General features: G+C 40.2%; 1 protein-coding gene across 1 annotated transcript; it reads left to right on the forward strand.

The window, feature by feature from the left end:
* The first annotated feature begins 12,915 nt into the window (after nt 1-12,915).
* Nucleotides 12,916-13,320, forward strand: LOC138879074 (uncharacterized). The gene has a single exon (XM_070158647.1). It carries the CDS (start codon nt 12,916-12,918, stop codon nt 13,318-13,320), a length of 405 nt encoding a protein of 134 aa, XP_070014748.1.
* The last annotated feature ends 1,180 nt before the right edge of the window (nt 13,321-14,500 follow it).

Consider the following 14,500-nt stretch of genomic DNA (forward strand, 5'->3'; position numbering starts at 1 on the left):
CATAACTTGAACGTTTTCTTCCTTTTAATTGTTGTTTTGAATTCCTAAGTTGTAAACACTGTTGTCTTCCAACTTTCCAAAGAAAATAGAAAAAATCAATCATTGTTTTCCCATTCTTTCTTTTGTTCTGATTTTTGTTATTTTTCCTTTTATCTTTCCGTTTAGTTATAATAATGCGGCTTTAAATATGACATGCTTGCGGACTTCACGCCCAGATCACAACGAGCTATTTAACTGTGAATTAATGAACCCAGAACCAGAATATGATGAGGAAGAAGCTTTTAGGGAAATAAACCGAGAGTTGGAACATTTTGAGAACAAACCTAAGCCAAATCTGAACGACACTGAACCGGTAAATTTAGGAACCCCGGAAGAAATCCGGGAGACCAAGATAAGCATTCACACGGACAAGAAAACGCGAGAGGCGATAATTCAACTTCTTTTTGAATTTAAAGACGTGTTTGCTTGGTCATATGATGACATGCCGGGACTAGGTGTTGATCTAGTGGTTCATAAATTGCCGATTCATCCTGATTGTCCTCCAGTTCAACAAAAGCAACGAAAGTTCAAAACTGAGGTCAGTGACAAGATTAAAGAGGAGATCACCAAACAACTGAAAACGGGAGTGATTCGGGTAGTCCAATATACAACATGGTTGGCAAATGTGGTTCCAGTACCGAAAAAGGACGGGAAAACTCGGGTATGTGTAGATTACCGAGATTTGAATAGAGCAAGTCCCAAAGATAATTTCCCACTGCCCAACATCCACATCCTCGTTGATAATTGCGCCAAACACGAGATACAGTCTTTCGTAGATTGTTACGCTGGGTATCATCAGGTATTGATGGATGAAGAGGACGCCGAGAAAACTGCCTTCACCACGCCTTGGGGCACCTACTGTTATCGGGTCATGCCATTTGGTTTGAAGAATGCTGGGGCTACTTACATGAGGGCCATGACTGCCATTTTTCATGACATGATGCATCAGGAAATAGAGGTGTACGTGGACGACGTGATAGTCAAGTCCAGGACGCAGGATAATCACATCCAAGACTTGAGGAAATTCTTCGAGAGATTAAGGAAGTATGACTTGAAGTTGAACCCAGCCAAATGTGCTTTCGAAGTCCCGTCGGGCAAGCTTTTGGGCTTCATCGTAAGCAGGAGAGGTATCGAACTAGATCCAACTAAGATAAAATCTATCAGAGATTTACCTCCCTCGAGAATAAAGAAAGACGTGATGAGTTTGTTGGGCAGATTGAACTACATCAGTCGATTTATTGCCCAGCTGACAAGCACGTGTGAACCCATATTCAAGCTGTTAAGGAAAGATGCGGCGATCAAATGGACAACTGAGTGTCAAGAAGCCTTTGATAAAGTCAAAGAATACCTTTCGAATCCCCCAGTTTTGGTCCCTCCAGAGCCAGGGAGACCCCTTTTCTTGTATCTGACAGTCCTGGAGAACTCTTTCGGTTGTGTCCTCGGGCAACACGACATAACTGGAAAGAAGGAGCAAGCAATCTACTACTTGAGCAAGAAATTCACCGGCTACGAGGCCAAATACACTCTGCTGGAAAGGACATGTTGCGCTCTGACGTGGGTTGCTCAAAAGCTGAGACATTATCTCCAAGCCCACACTACTTTCCTCATAAGCAGGCTGGATCCTTTGAAGTATATATTTCAGAAACCAATGCCTACTGGGAGACTGGCTAAGTGTCAAATCTTTCTTACTGAATTCGACATAGTCTATGTCACTCACACGACAATGAAAGCCCAGGCGTTAGCAGATCACTTGGCCGAAAATCCGATCGATGAGGAATACCAGCCATTGAGTACTTACTTTCCCGATGAAGAAGTAAATACCGTAGAAGTGGTCTCAGAGGACGCTCATGTTTGGAAGATGTTCTTTGATGGAGCCGTGAATGCCAAAGGTGTAGAGATTGGGGCAATTTTGATTTCGCCTTCTGGTCAGCATTCTCCCGCCACAGCTAGACTGCGTTTCTTTTGCACAAACAATACAGCTGAGTATGAAGCTTGCATCATGGGCATGCATATGGCGATCGATCAGGATGTCGAAGACTTACTGATTATGGGAGATTCTGACCTGATTATCTAGCAAGCCCAAGGCGAATGGGAAACTCGGGATGTCAAACTTATCCCTTACCGACAGCATGTGGAGGACCTCGGCAAGCGCTTTACATCAATAGAGTTTAGGTATATCCCGAGATGTCACAATGAACTGGCGGACGCACTTGCTACTCTGGCTTCAATGCTACCCTACCCGGGTAACGCCCACGTCGATCCTTTGGAAATCCAAATCAGGGAAAGACACGGTTACTGCAATGTAATCGAGGTGGGATCAAATACGTAGCCTTGGTACCATGACATCAAGAGGTTCCTGAAGACGCAAGAGTATCCCGAGCATGCTACTGGAGATCAAAAGAGGACCATTAGGCGACATGCAAGTGGTTTCTTTCTGAGCGGTGAATTGTTATACAAGAGGACCCCGGACCTCAACCTCCTAAGATGTGTCGACGCCGAGGAGGCGAGAAAGATTATGCACGAAGTACACGCAGGTGTGTGCGAACCTCATATGAACGGGTATGTCTTAGCGAAGAAAATCCTTCGAGCAGGTTATTACTGGATGACCGTGGAAAAGGACTGCTTTAGTTTCGTCCGGAAGTGTCATCAGTGTCAGGTGCATGGTGATTTGATTCATGCACCTCCCACAGAACTGCATCCCATGTCTGCGCCTTGGCCATTTGTCGCCTGGGGCATGGACGTCATTGGACCAATCGAGCCAAAGGCTTCAAATGGACACAGATTTATACTGGTTGCCATAGACTACTTCACAAAATGGGTAGAGGCTGTCACTCTCAAGTCGGTCACTAAAAAAGCTGTAGTGGATTTTGTACACTCAAATCTTATCTGTCGTTTCGGTATTCCTGCGACTATCATTACAGATAACGCAGCAAACTTGAACAGTCACTTGATGGAAGATGTATGCGAGCAATTCAAAATAACGCATAGGAATTCTACTCCTTATCGGCCGAAGGCCAATGGTGCTGTAGAAGCAGCGAACAAAAACATCAAGAAGATTTTGAGGAAGACGATCCAGAGTTCCTGACAGTGGCATGAACAACTACCATTTGCATTATTGGGATATCGTACTACGGTACGCACGTCAGTAGGAGCAACTCCTTATCTTTTGGTTTATGGGACCGAGGCTGTGATACCAGCAGAAGTAGAAATCCCTTCGCTTCGAACCATTGTTGAAGCAGAAATCGAAGACAACGAGTGGGTCAAGACTCGATTAGAGCAACTGACTTTGATCGATGAAAAGCGAATGACCGCGGTTTGTCACGGGCAGTTGTACCAACGAAGGATGGCCCGTGCTTACAACAAGAAAGTCCGACCCAGGAATTTCGAAGTAGGTCAGCTGGTACTGAGGCGTATTCTGCCACATCACGAGGAAGCGAAAGGGAAATTTGCTCCAAATTGGAAAGGCCCATACATCATAAGGAAGATATTGCCGAGAGGAGCATTGTATCTAGGTAATATCGAAGGAAATGACCCCGAAACAGCAGTAAATGCAGATGCAGTCAAGAGATACTACGTCTGAATTATACTCCAGTGGTCCCGACACATTTGAAAATGACGAAGGTTTTACTCCCCACTACCCCCAAACACTACCAATTCTCTCTACAAGCCATTTGAGCCGGTCACATCCCTTCGGCGACCAATAACAAAAAAAAAAAAAAAAAACGAAACAAAACAAAAATTGATTGAGGCCTGAACTACGTCTGACTTGATTCCGAAAGGATACGTAGGCAGCCTCTCCCTGAGGTTTAGTCACACCAACAATAAAATCCCATTTACCCTGAAATTGAAATCGGGCACGTCAAACGGTTTAAAAGTCGTAGTATCATCTACCTCTCTTTACCAAGCACAACCCTTCAGATCAATTACCAAAGGTAGCGGGAAGCCAAAAAGCGTCACAAATGAAGACCGATACACTGTAAATTGAAAGAAATAAAATGAGAGAGTCTCGTCGGTGAAAACCTCCGGGCACCGCGAGGCGACGGGAGTAGAGAAACCAAAATGAGAGAGCTTGTGTAGTAAAAACTCGTAAAGAGTGCTATCAAGCGACAACAAGGAGGGAAATGAGAGAGGTCAGCTAGCGAAAACCCGCTAAGGGCGCTGTTGGCTGAAAGAACGACTCTACCCAAGGAGATCTCGGCAAAGTTCCACCGGTTTGGAATCACAAATCCGTTTTGATTCAGGGAAACGCAAGCTCATGAAAGGTCAGGCGTCCAGTCCAAAGAGCATGTCATGTCATTTAAAGCCAGCATTATCTTCCTCAGATAAGTCTCTCTCGTCCCGAAGGGGGCACTCCTTTTCTGAAATTTGTTTTTATCTTTTCTTGGTTTTCTTCAAATCTCTTTCATGTTTAACCCCAAGTTCTAGATATACCGGAAAGGACAGGTGGCAGGTTTGGTTTCTCGGAATTCCGTTTCATGAGAGGAAGCACCTCGTTTCGTTGGTACGTCTGTCCAAACCTGATGAATCATGACGTCTGATGGCGTTCGAAATAAAGAGGAAAGAGAGAAATTTCCCCAGCAAGTTCGCATCGCACAAATCCCCACAGGATTTCCCTTTGTTAATAAAAATGGGGACACAAATTCCCATCACATCCCCGGCGAGTCCCTTTGTAAAAAATCCCCAACAAGCTTACCCCAACAAATCCTAGAGAGCCCGTTTTGAAACAAATCCCCAGCATGCCCCGTTGTACAGAAATCCACACAAATAATCCACTTTGTAAATGTTCCCCCACAGAGCTTCCTTTTGTACAAATCCCCACAGATACCTCCAATAAATCCCCGTTGAGAATCTCCAAGCAAAACGTGACACAAAAAAGAAAAAAAGAAAAAAGAAAAGAAAAAAGGGAGCCTTACGAGGCAAATCATCACAGAATCTGGAAATACAAGCCTGAGCAGTCTAAAGGGTTTCACCATTTGAATCAAGTCAATGGCGGGACTTCACAACGGAAATAAAGACGCAACAAAGCAACTGGGAACGATCAAGGTCACCGAACCGACTGTCATTTCCGAACTAATAATTGTTCTTTGTCTGAAAAGTTGAAACAAGTATAATCCAAGACAACCGTGCAAGAAGCAGGTGTCGCCCAAAGAAGAAGGTACACGGGTACAAGAAATACTTTGGCAATGATGAATTCACCCGAAAGGTAAGTTTCCACGAAACTCCCTTTTATCTTCTACTAAAACAAGAAAATTCAAAAAAAAAGAGGTCGTTTAGTATTCTCGAACTTTGTCCCCGGCCAGCCAGCATTAGGGTTTTAAACCCTAAACTGAACCTTTCCCTTTCAGCCAGCATTAGGGTTTTAAACCCTAAACTGAACTTTTTCCTTTAGTCAGCATTAGGGTTTTAAAACCCTAAACTGAACTTTTTCCATTTAGCCAGCATTAGGGTTTTAAACCCTAAACTGAGTTTTTTCATGCCATCAGCATTAGGGTTTTAAACCCTAAACTGAATTTTTCCTTTAGTCGGCATTAGGGTTTTAAACCCTAAACTGAACTCTTTTCCATTCAATCAGCATTAGGGTTTTAAACCCTAAAACTGACCTTTTTCCTTTAATCAGCATTAGGGTTTTAAACCCTAACTAAACTTTTTTCCTTTCAGCCAGCATTAGGGTTTTAAACCCTAAACTGAGCTTTTCCATACAATCAGCATTAGAGTTTTAAAACCTAAACTGAACTTTTTTCCATTCAGCCAGCATTAGGGTTTTAAACCCTAAACTGAGCTTTTCCATTCAGCCAGCATTAGGGTTTTAAACCCTAAACTGAGCTTTTCCTTGCAGTCAACATTAGGGTTTTAAACCCTAAACTGAACCTTTCCCTTTCAGCCAGCATTAGGGTTTTAAACCCTAAACTGAACTTTTTCCTTTAGTCAGCATTAGGGTTTTAAACCCTAAACTGAACTTTTTCCATTTAGCTAGCATTAGGGTTTTAAACCCTAAACTGAGCTTTTTCATGCCATCAGCATTAGGGTTTTAAACCCTAAACTGAATTTTTCCTTTAGTCAGTATTAGGGTTTTAAACCCTAAACTGAACTCTTTTCCATTCAATCAGCATTAGGGTTTTAAACCCTAAAACTGACCTTTCTCCTTTAATCAACATTAGGGTTTTAAACCCTAACTGAACTTTTTTCCTTTCAGCCAGCATTAGGGTTTTAAACCCTAAACTGAGCTTTTCCATGCAATCAACATTAGGGTTTTAAACCCTAAACTGAGCTTTTCCATGCAATCAGCATTAGGGTTTTAAACCATAAACTGAATTTTTCCTTTAGCCAGCATTAGGGTTTTAAACCCTAAACTGAGCTTTTCCATGCAATCAGCATTAGGGTTTTAAACCCTAAACTGAATTTTTCCTTTAGTCAGCATTAAGGTTTTAAAACCCTAAACTGAACTTTTTTCCATTCAGCCAGCATTAGGGTTTTAAACCCTAAACTGAGCTTTTCCATGCAATCAGCATTAGGGTTTTAAACTCTAAACTGAACTTTTTTCCATTCAGCCAGCATTAGGGTTTTAAACCCTAAACTGAGCTTTTCTGTGCAATCAACATTAGGGTTTTAAACCCTAAACTGAATTTTTCCTTTAGTCAGCATTAGGGTTTTAAACCCTAAACTGAACTCTTTTCCATTCAATCAGCATTAGGGTTTTAAACCCTAAACTGACCTTTTTCCTTTAATCAGCATTAGGGTTTTAAACCCTAACTGAACTTTTTCCATCCAGCCAGCATTAGGGTTTTAAACCCTAAACTGAGCTTTTCCATACAATCAGCATTAGGGTTTTAAACTCTAAACTGAAATTTTCCTTTAGTCAGCATTAGAGTTTTAAACCCTAAACTGAACTTTTTCCATTCAGCCAGCATTAGGGTTTTAAACCCTAAACTGAGCTTTTCCATGCAATCAACATTAGGGTTTTAAACCCTAGACTGAACTTTTTCCATTCAGCCAGCATTAGGGTTTTAAACCCTAAACTGAGCTTTTCCATGCAATCAGCATTAGGGTTTTAAACCCTAAACTGAACTTTTCCATGCAATCAGCATTAGGGTTTTAAACCCTAAACTGAACTTTTTCCATTCAGCCAGCATTAGGGTTTTAAACCCTAAACTGAGCTTTTCCATGCAATCAGCATTAGGGTTTTAAACCCTAAACTGAATTTTTCCTTTAGTCAGCATTAGGGTTTTAAACCCTAAACTGAACTTTTTTCCATTCAGCCAGCATTAGGGTTTTAAACCCTAAACTGAGCTTTTCCATGCAATCAGCATTAGGGTTTTAAACCCTAAACTGAACTTTTTTCCATTCAGCCAGCATTAGGGTTTTAAACCCTAAACTGAGCTTTTCCATGCAATCAGCATTAGGGTTTTAAACCCTAAACTGAATTTTTCCTTTAGTCAGCATTAGGATTTTAAACCTTTAACTGAACTCTTTCCTTTCAGTCAGCATTAGGGTTTTAAAACCCTAAACTGAATTTTTCCATTTAGTCAGCATTAGGGTTTTAAACCCTGAACTGAACTTTTTCCCAGTTGGTCAGTATTAGAGTTTTAACTCTAAACTGAACTTCTCCCAGCTAGTCGGTATTAGGGCTCCAACCATGAACTAAGCATTCATACCTTCTTTCATCAATTTTATGAACTTCTTGGCGAATAATTCACGAAATTTTCCTAGTAAAACTGGGGAAGAAAATTTCGTTCGTTTGTTTTTCCCGCAGGTCTAACCTCGAGCCACACGGATCGAAACGACCCACAAGATGAGTCTCAACTCAGAATCTAAGAAGAAAAGACAAAAAGATGATGTCCCGAGATACCGGAGAAAATGGAAGGCAGATCGCTCCAAGATTTGATTAAGGTCCAGAACTCTGCCAGTCACGTCTCACTGAGTATCCCAGAGATTAAGCAAGCACCTGCAACTCGCAAGCATCAAGATTCGGATCGAAGTCTCCAAGCAAAATCAGCTAAGACCCATGATCAAGTCGCAAAAGAATCATAGATAGGGATCTTATAACTAGCAGTTGACATGCATATAAGTATTTAGTTCAGTTTCAATTTTTCTTTGGTTGTAATAAGACGGTCAGTAAAGCAACGGTGACAACAACAACAACAGTAACAACAAGCAATGCAGTCCCATGGTAGTCCCAGCTACCGAAACTTCCCGAATTACATTGACCTGATTCCTGTTTAGCCCAGGATATGTAGGAAATCTTTGAAGCAAAGATTCGGTCAAATCTTTCAAAAAACATGTTTCACATGGAGTAGTCCATAGGCAAAAATCGCTCATATCCGCTCACTTCATCTTTGCACGAAAACTCTTCGTGTTTCCGAACAAAGAGGGGCAGATGTGAGCACGTGATTTTTGTTTTACGCGACAATCGCTCCAAAAGAAATAAAATAATAACAAATGGTCCTGTTGTACAATTTTTGGATTTTACATGGCGCTTTGTTAATTATTTATGATTCTTGCCCATTTTATTTTATTAAAACAAAATACAAAAAATGTATGTGACATGCGTAATTTGAACCGTAATCCGGTTGTTAAATAGAAAATCATAAATAAGCATCTTTGTCCGTGATTTTTGTTTTGTTTGATTTTACCTGCTTCAAATATTTTAATATGTGTGTGCAAATAATTGTATTAAGTGTCTATTTAATTTTAATTTGATTTACTTGGGTTTTGTTTTTAAAATAAAAAATATATATAAAAAATATAATGATAAAAGAGAATGCAGAATTGGGTTGAAAATCAGTTTGGGCTCATTTTCATTTTAAATTTGAGGCCCAAATCAAGCCCAGAACGTGAGCCTGCCCCGGTCCAGACCAGCTGATAGCCAGAGCTTCCAAACGACACCGTTCTAACCTGGCCTGATCTGGGCCGTTGATCTCAGATTGATCAACGACCAAGATCACTTCCCCATAACCCACTGATGAACCCGACCCATTCCACCCGGACCGACCCAAACCCCTTTAGGATGAAACGACACCGTCACCCACCAGCCAAGAGATCCTGACCCTTCATCGTACCCCATCCAACGGCTAGGAATCAACCCCTCACTAACTATATAAACCTATAACCTTTACCCTGCCCCCTATCCGAACCCCCTGCCTTAGGTCGTCTTCACCCCAGACCTCAGACCTTCAAACCCTAGCCGCCCCTGTATACTTTCACCATGAAAGCCGGTGGCATGGACGCTGGTGACCCCACCCTTAACACCATAGATGCTCCTCACCGTCCTGAACCCAAATCCACCAACCACACACTTCGAATCCCCTCCCACCTTCTCGAATCTTCATTTGAAGATTCGAGTCGGAACCTAACTTACACCGATTGACTCTAGTTTTATACCAGATAGTCCCCGAACCTCCCTCGTGACCAAACCATGCTTGGTTTGGTCCGAATCTGACCAGGGAAACACGAATCTCAGATCTGATGTTTTGAACCCTAGGGTCCTCGTGTCCGTTCCGTGCCTGTTCTGTGCCTGTTCCGTGCCTGTTTAAACCAAGAAATTAGGGTCTAATCCAAGCTAAGCCAAGGGTCTGTTCCGTGCCTATTTGAACTAAGAGATTAGGTTCAAACCTCGTGCCTGTTCCGTGCCTGTTTAAGCTAAGAGATTAAGGTCAGATGGACTTTAATCGAAATGTTTCTCATCTGAGAAACACTTCGTTTAAAGTCCGTTCAACCTTAAGAGAGGCCTGTTCGAATCCAAGCTAAGGCTCTTTGATTTTTCGGGATTTAAGGTGAGTTTTGTTTTCCTTTTTCTTTATTCCATGTGCTGATTAAAGGTCTGTTCATGTTTTGTTTTAATTCGTGTTTTTGAATTTTATCAACTGTTGATTGTCCACCTTGCCTGTACCCTTTTGTTTGATCGAATGTTTCCTCATTCACTGATAATGTGTGTGTATGTGAACTGCCTAATTGACTGAATCAAAATTGTTTGAGTAATCAATCCCCAAGTTAACCTCTGTATTGACATGTGCAATCTGACCCCTTGTTGATACTGTTTGATTCTAATCCTTGGCTTTGATTGTGTATGTTGTAACTGGTATAGTCGATTCGATACATGTCGTCAAATAGTTTTTAGCTGTTTGAATGGTAACAACTTGATTTGTCTTGCTGAACATTGTTTGAATTAAGAATCAACTATAGATACTTACCTTTGATGTATTTGAATCAGAAATGTAAAGGGATTGGTTTTGTCTAATTGCAATCTGAATTGATAGCATGTGCACAACATGTGCATAAAGGCCCTTTTTGAATTAAAATAGTTTGACAGCATGTGCTGTCAGAACACACCCCTGCTGTCCATACCCTGCTTTAGTTTAAGAAGTATTAAACCTCACTTAAAAGAGTAAGACTGCAGGGAATATCATGGGGGGGTTTGTTTATACTTAAATAGCTAAGTGGAATCTGAAAAGAGGATAGCACATGGGAGGGGTGTTCTAATTGTCAAACAGGCTGTTAAAGGGTTGATTTTAGGCTTATAAAAGGGAAGGACTTCCATCAGTTTAGGGGAGGACATTGAAACATACACACACACAGGGACAGATTTTTATACACACACACACAGACAGAGAGAGTTTGATTTTGGGAGAAGGACAAATTTTTTGAAAGGAAGAGAGAAATAGAAGGGAGATACAGATACACCTTGAGAGAGACACACACAAAAGGGAAGCTGAAACCAAACAGAATCAGTTTCTAAGTGAGAAAGAGAGTTTATTTTGGAAATCAGGAGGGGGATTTAGAAAAGAAATTCTTGTTCAACTGGAAAACACTACTTTTCCTCATCCTTTCGTGTCTAAAATCCAGCATCCAGTTTGGTTTGTTTCTATCAGATTTTAGGATTTTCCTCTGAGTTTCGAAAAAATCAAACATTGAGTACTGTACCATTGGTTTACTGCTTTGGTCTGTTGGCCTGGGATTGTCATTGCTACTGTATTGCTTTGTTGTTACTACCATTCTTGTGCTGCTGCTGCTGATTTTTTTGCTTCCACTACTTCTTTGCATTTCAGTATCTAGGTACACATTTCAAGTCCCATATTGGTGTAACTGTAACAGTCTGAAAGCATGAAATGAAAAGTTGGAGAAGTTTAAATGTCTGTTGTAATACTCATGGCATGTTGATTTCTTTCTATATAATTGATTAGTTGGTAAATTTCAATAGCAGGAAAAGATCAGTTGATGCTTAACTGAGTTCTAGTCTCTTGCGTCTTAGTTTATAGTTGTTTGTTGTTACGAGGTATGTAATTGTACAGTACACAGAATGTACGGATAATTGACATAGCGACTGACCAGATTCCTGTTAGCTATAATGATATGCATACGATAGAGTACTTCCATTTTTACACAATGATGTTCTGTTTTATTTTTAGTTTCCTTTATCAGGACCCGCTAGGCAGTATATAGAAGCGCGTTCGAATCCCTATTAGTAATAACGCCTAGTAGTTAATTCCCTTAATCTAGCCTAAATAAGTCTAGTTAAATTCAATTCAAGAAATGTTTGAATGCAAGTATAGCATTTCGTCAGCTCGCATGTAGTCTCTTTGTCAAATTAAGGTATCTTCCGTTGAAGTATAATGTTCTCTCCACTTTGTAAATAATTAATCAGGAATTGATAAGGATCCGGATCAGGCCGAAGCATATAATTAAATTAACATATATCTTTCTTCTTCTCTTTTTAGACAAACGTAGTTAGAAATGTAGCCGCTTTAGGATATCCTTCTAAAATAGAGACGAGCCTCGCCAAATAAAAATGTAAATTGCGGGGCCCTCAATAACTAAACATAATAAATATTTAGAATTCAGGACAGGCCGCTTAGTAAATTTCATGGCCTTTCCCAAAAATAATAACGCGTTAGGCCCTTTAGGCACGGCTTAATTAAATTACATTCTTAAACTCGGGTGCACATTGATGTGACCCGAATCCAAATCTCAACAGAGTCAAAATGTATTGATAACTACGGGTGCATTGATTGTGACGTGATTCGAGATGCATTTTCACGATGTTGCAATTCTATAAGAATAAATGATAATAATAAAAGCGGTTTAAACTTAATAAAAGCACATAAGTCACAACATGTATTTAAATCAGATATTTAGCCATTATAACAATTTAAGCGACCGTGCTAGAACCACGGGATTCGAGGGTGCCTAACACCTTCCCTCGGGTCAACAGAATTCCTTACTTAGAATTTCTGGTTCGCAGACTTCATTTGGAAAAGTCAAAAATTTCCTCGATTTGGGATTCAAGATAAACCGGTGACTTGGGACACCAAAAACCAAACCTTTCCCAAGTGGCGACTCTGAATAAAAATAAATAATCCCATTTCGAATATTGTCACTTAAATTAGAAAAACTCCCCTCGCGCATTTACCCTTCGGGGCGGGCGCACAAAAAGGAGGTGTGACAAGTATATAAACGGATGTATATTTATATGTATAAATAGTTGTAGTGTATGAGTTAGTTAGCAGTTAGTACAGCTGTACATAACTGTACATGCGTGTATAAATAGGGTGAGATATTTTGTAGCTAAGTGAACTTTCCTTTTTGTATCATTTTTTACTCAGTTCATTTTAATCAAAGAAAGGTTCCAGAAGTTTCTCTCTCTAGGGCTCTCATACCCGCCATTAGAGCTCATTCGAGCTCAACTCTTCTCTCGTTTCTACTACTATTTTGACATGGTATCAGAGCAAGACTCTTAATTCTAAGCTCAATCAGCCAATTCTTCAAGCTATTAAGCATTACAATAGGTTTTGTGCGAGTTGCGAAGTTGTTCCCTAATTTCAACTCAGTTATTGAGAAATAGTTCGAGCAAGGTCAATTTCTGCTCCAAATTGGCCGAGAAGTATGGCTATTGACAAAAGCGTGACAGATTCCAAAAATCCGCTTCTGGATTCGACAAATCTACTCTACATGCATCCATCTGAAAGTGCAGGATCTACGCTCGTGCCGATATCTTTTGATGGACCAGGATATAGGTCATGGAGGAGAAGAGTCCTTAGAGCTCTCTCACTGAAAAATAAAGTAGGGTTCATAAATGGAAAATGCAGGAAAGCGGACTCAAGGGACCCTAGTTACAATCAATGGGAACGCTGTGACGACATGGTCATGTTGTGGATTTTGAATTCTCTCTTGAAGGATTTAGCGGACAGTCTACAATATGTCAATGATGCTCAGGAACTTTGGCAGGAATTAGAGGATAGATATGATCAACAAAATGGGGCAAATTGTACTAATTGCAGAAAGAGATAAATGATTTGAGTCAAGGAAACCTAGATATCACTGGCTATTATATTAAGATAAAGAAGCTTTGGGAAGAGCTAAATACACTGAATACACATGCTCAGTGCAAATGAAATTGCACATGTGGTGCTAAATCATGCTCAATGCAAATATGCAAAAAACTGAATAGGATAAGAGACTGATTCAGTTTTTAATGGGGTTGAACGAGGTCTACATTATGGTGAGGGGAAGTATTCTGATGATAAACCCATTGCCATCACTAGCATAGGCTTTTGCAATTCTCATCCAAGAGGAAAAGCAAAGAGAAGTCAAACCAAATAATCAGTTTGTGATCGAATCTATTGCTTTGAGTGCAAACAGATGAGGAAATAATTCCTTTAGAACAAACTATAATCAACAATCAAATACCTCTGATAACACTGGATATACAAAATACAACCAGAAAGGGAGCATAACTGGAAATAACAACTATTATCGGGAAGGATATTCTGGGACCAGACCTCGACCATTTTGTAAATATTGTAAGAAACCAGGCCACACTAAGAAGAAATATTATAAGCTACACAGTTACCCACAAGATTCCTGATTCAACAAAAGAAAAAAGATTGTTGCCAATGTATTTGGAAATCAAAGTGAGAATAACATTGGAGGTGAAAATGGGGGTAACTGTGAAGCTCAGGAACATGTATGCAAAATCTTACAAAGGAACAATACAATCAACTACTTAGTATTCTTGAGAATTTCCACACTGGAAATGCAACAAGTGACTTGAAAGCAGGGGCTATGAACTTTGTAGGTATTTCAGCTTGCTCAACTTCTTTTGATTCTGGTGTAAATTCATATGAGTGTTTTACATCAAATGTTCATTCTCAGATATTTGATTCTGGGGCATCAAATCATATGACATATAAAAAATCCATGTTAACCAATGTAAAGACCCTAGTGTACCCTTTCCTAGTTGCATTACCTAATGGCTATAAGGTGAAGGTGACACTGATGGGAGATGTAGCTCTGATCAGTCCTAAGTTTACCCTCAAAAGAGTCCTTTTCGTTCCCGGTTTCAAGTTCAACTTAATTCCTATACATTGTTTAACAGTACAACTTGATTTTTTGTTATCTTTACGAAATTTGATTGTATCCTTTTGTAGGCCCCTACACAAAGAGGCCTCTGGCAATTAGTAAAAGCAAG

This window comes from Nicotiana sylvestris, chromosome 10 (genome assembly GCF_000393655.2).
Source record: "Nicotiana sylvestris chromosome 10, ASM39365v2, whole genome shotgun sequence".
NCBI classification, from domain to species: Eukaryota; Viridiplantae; Streptophyta; class Magnoliopsida; order Solanales; family Solanaceae; genus Nicotiana; species Nicotiana sylvestris.

Bases quoted from the DNA above. Each gene is read 5' to 3' on its own strand.
- LOC138879074 (XM_070158647.1), top strand. From the start codon at position 12,916: ATGGCTATTGACAAAAGCGTGACAGATTCCAAAAATCCGCTTCTGGAT.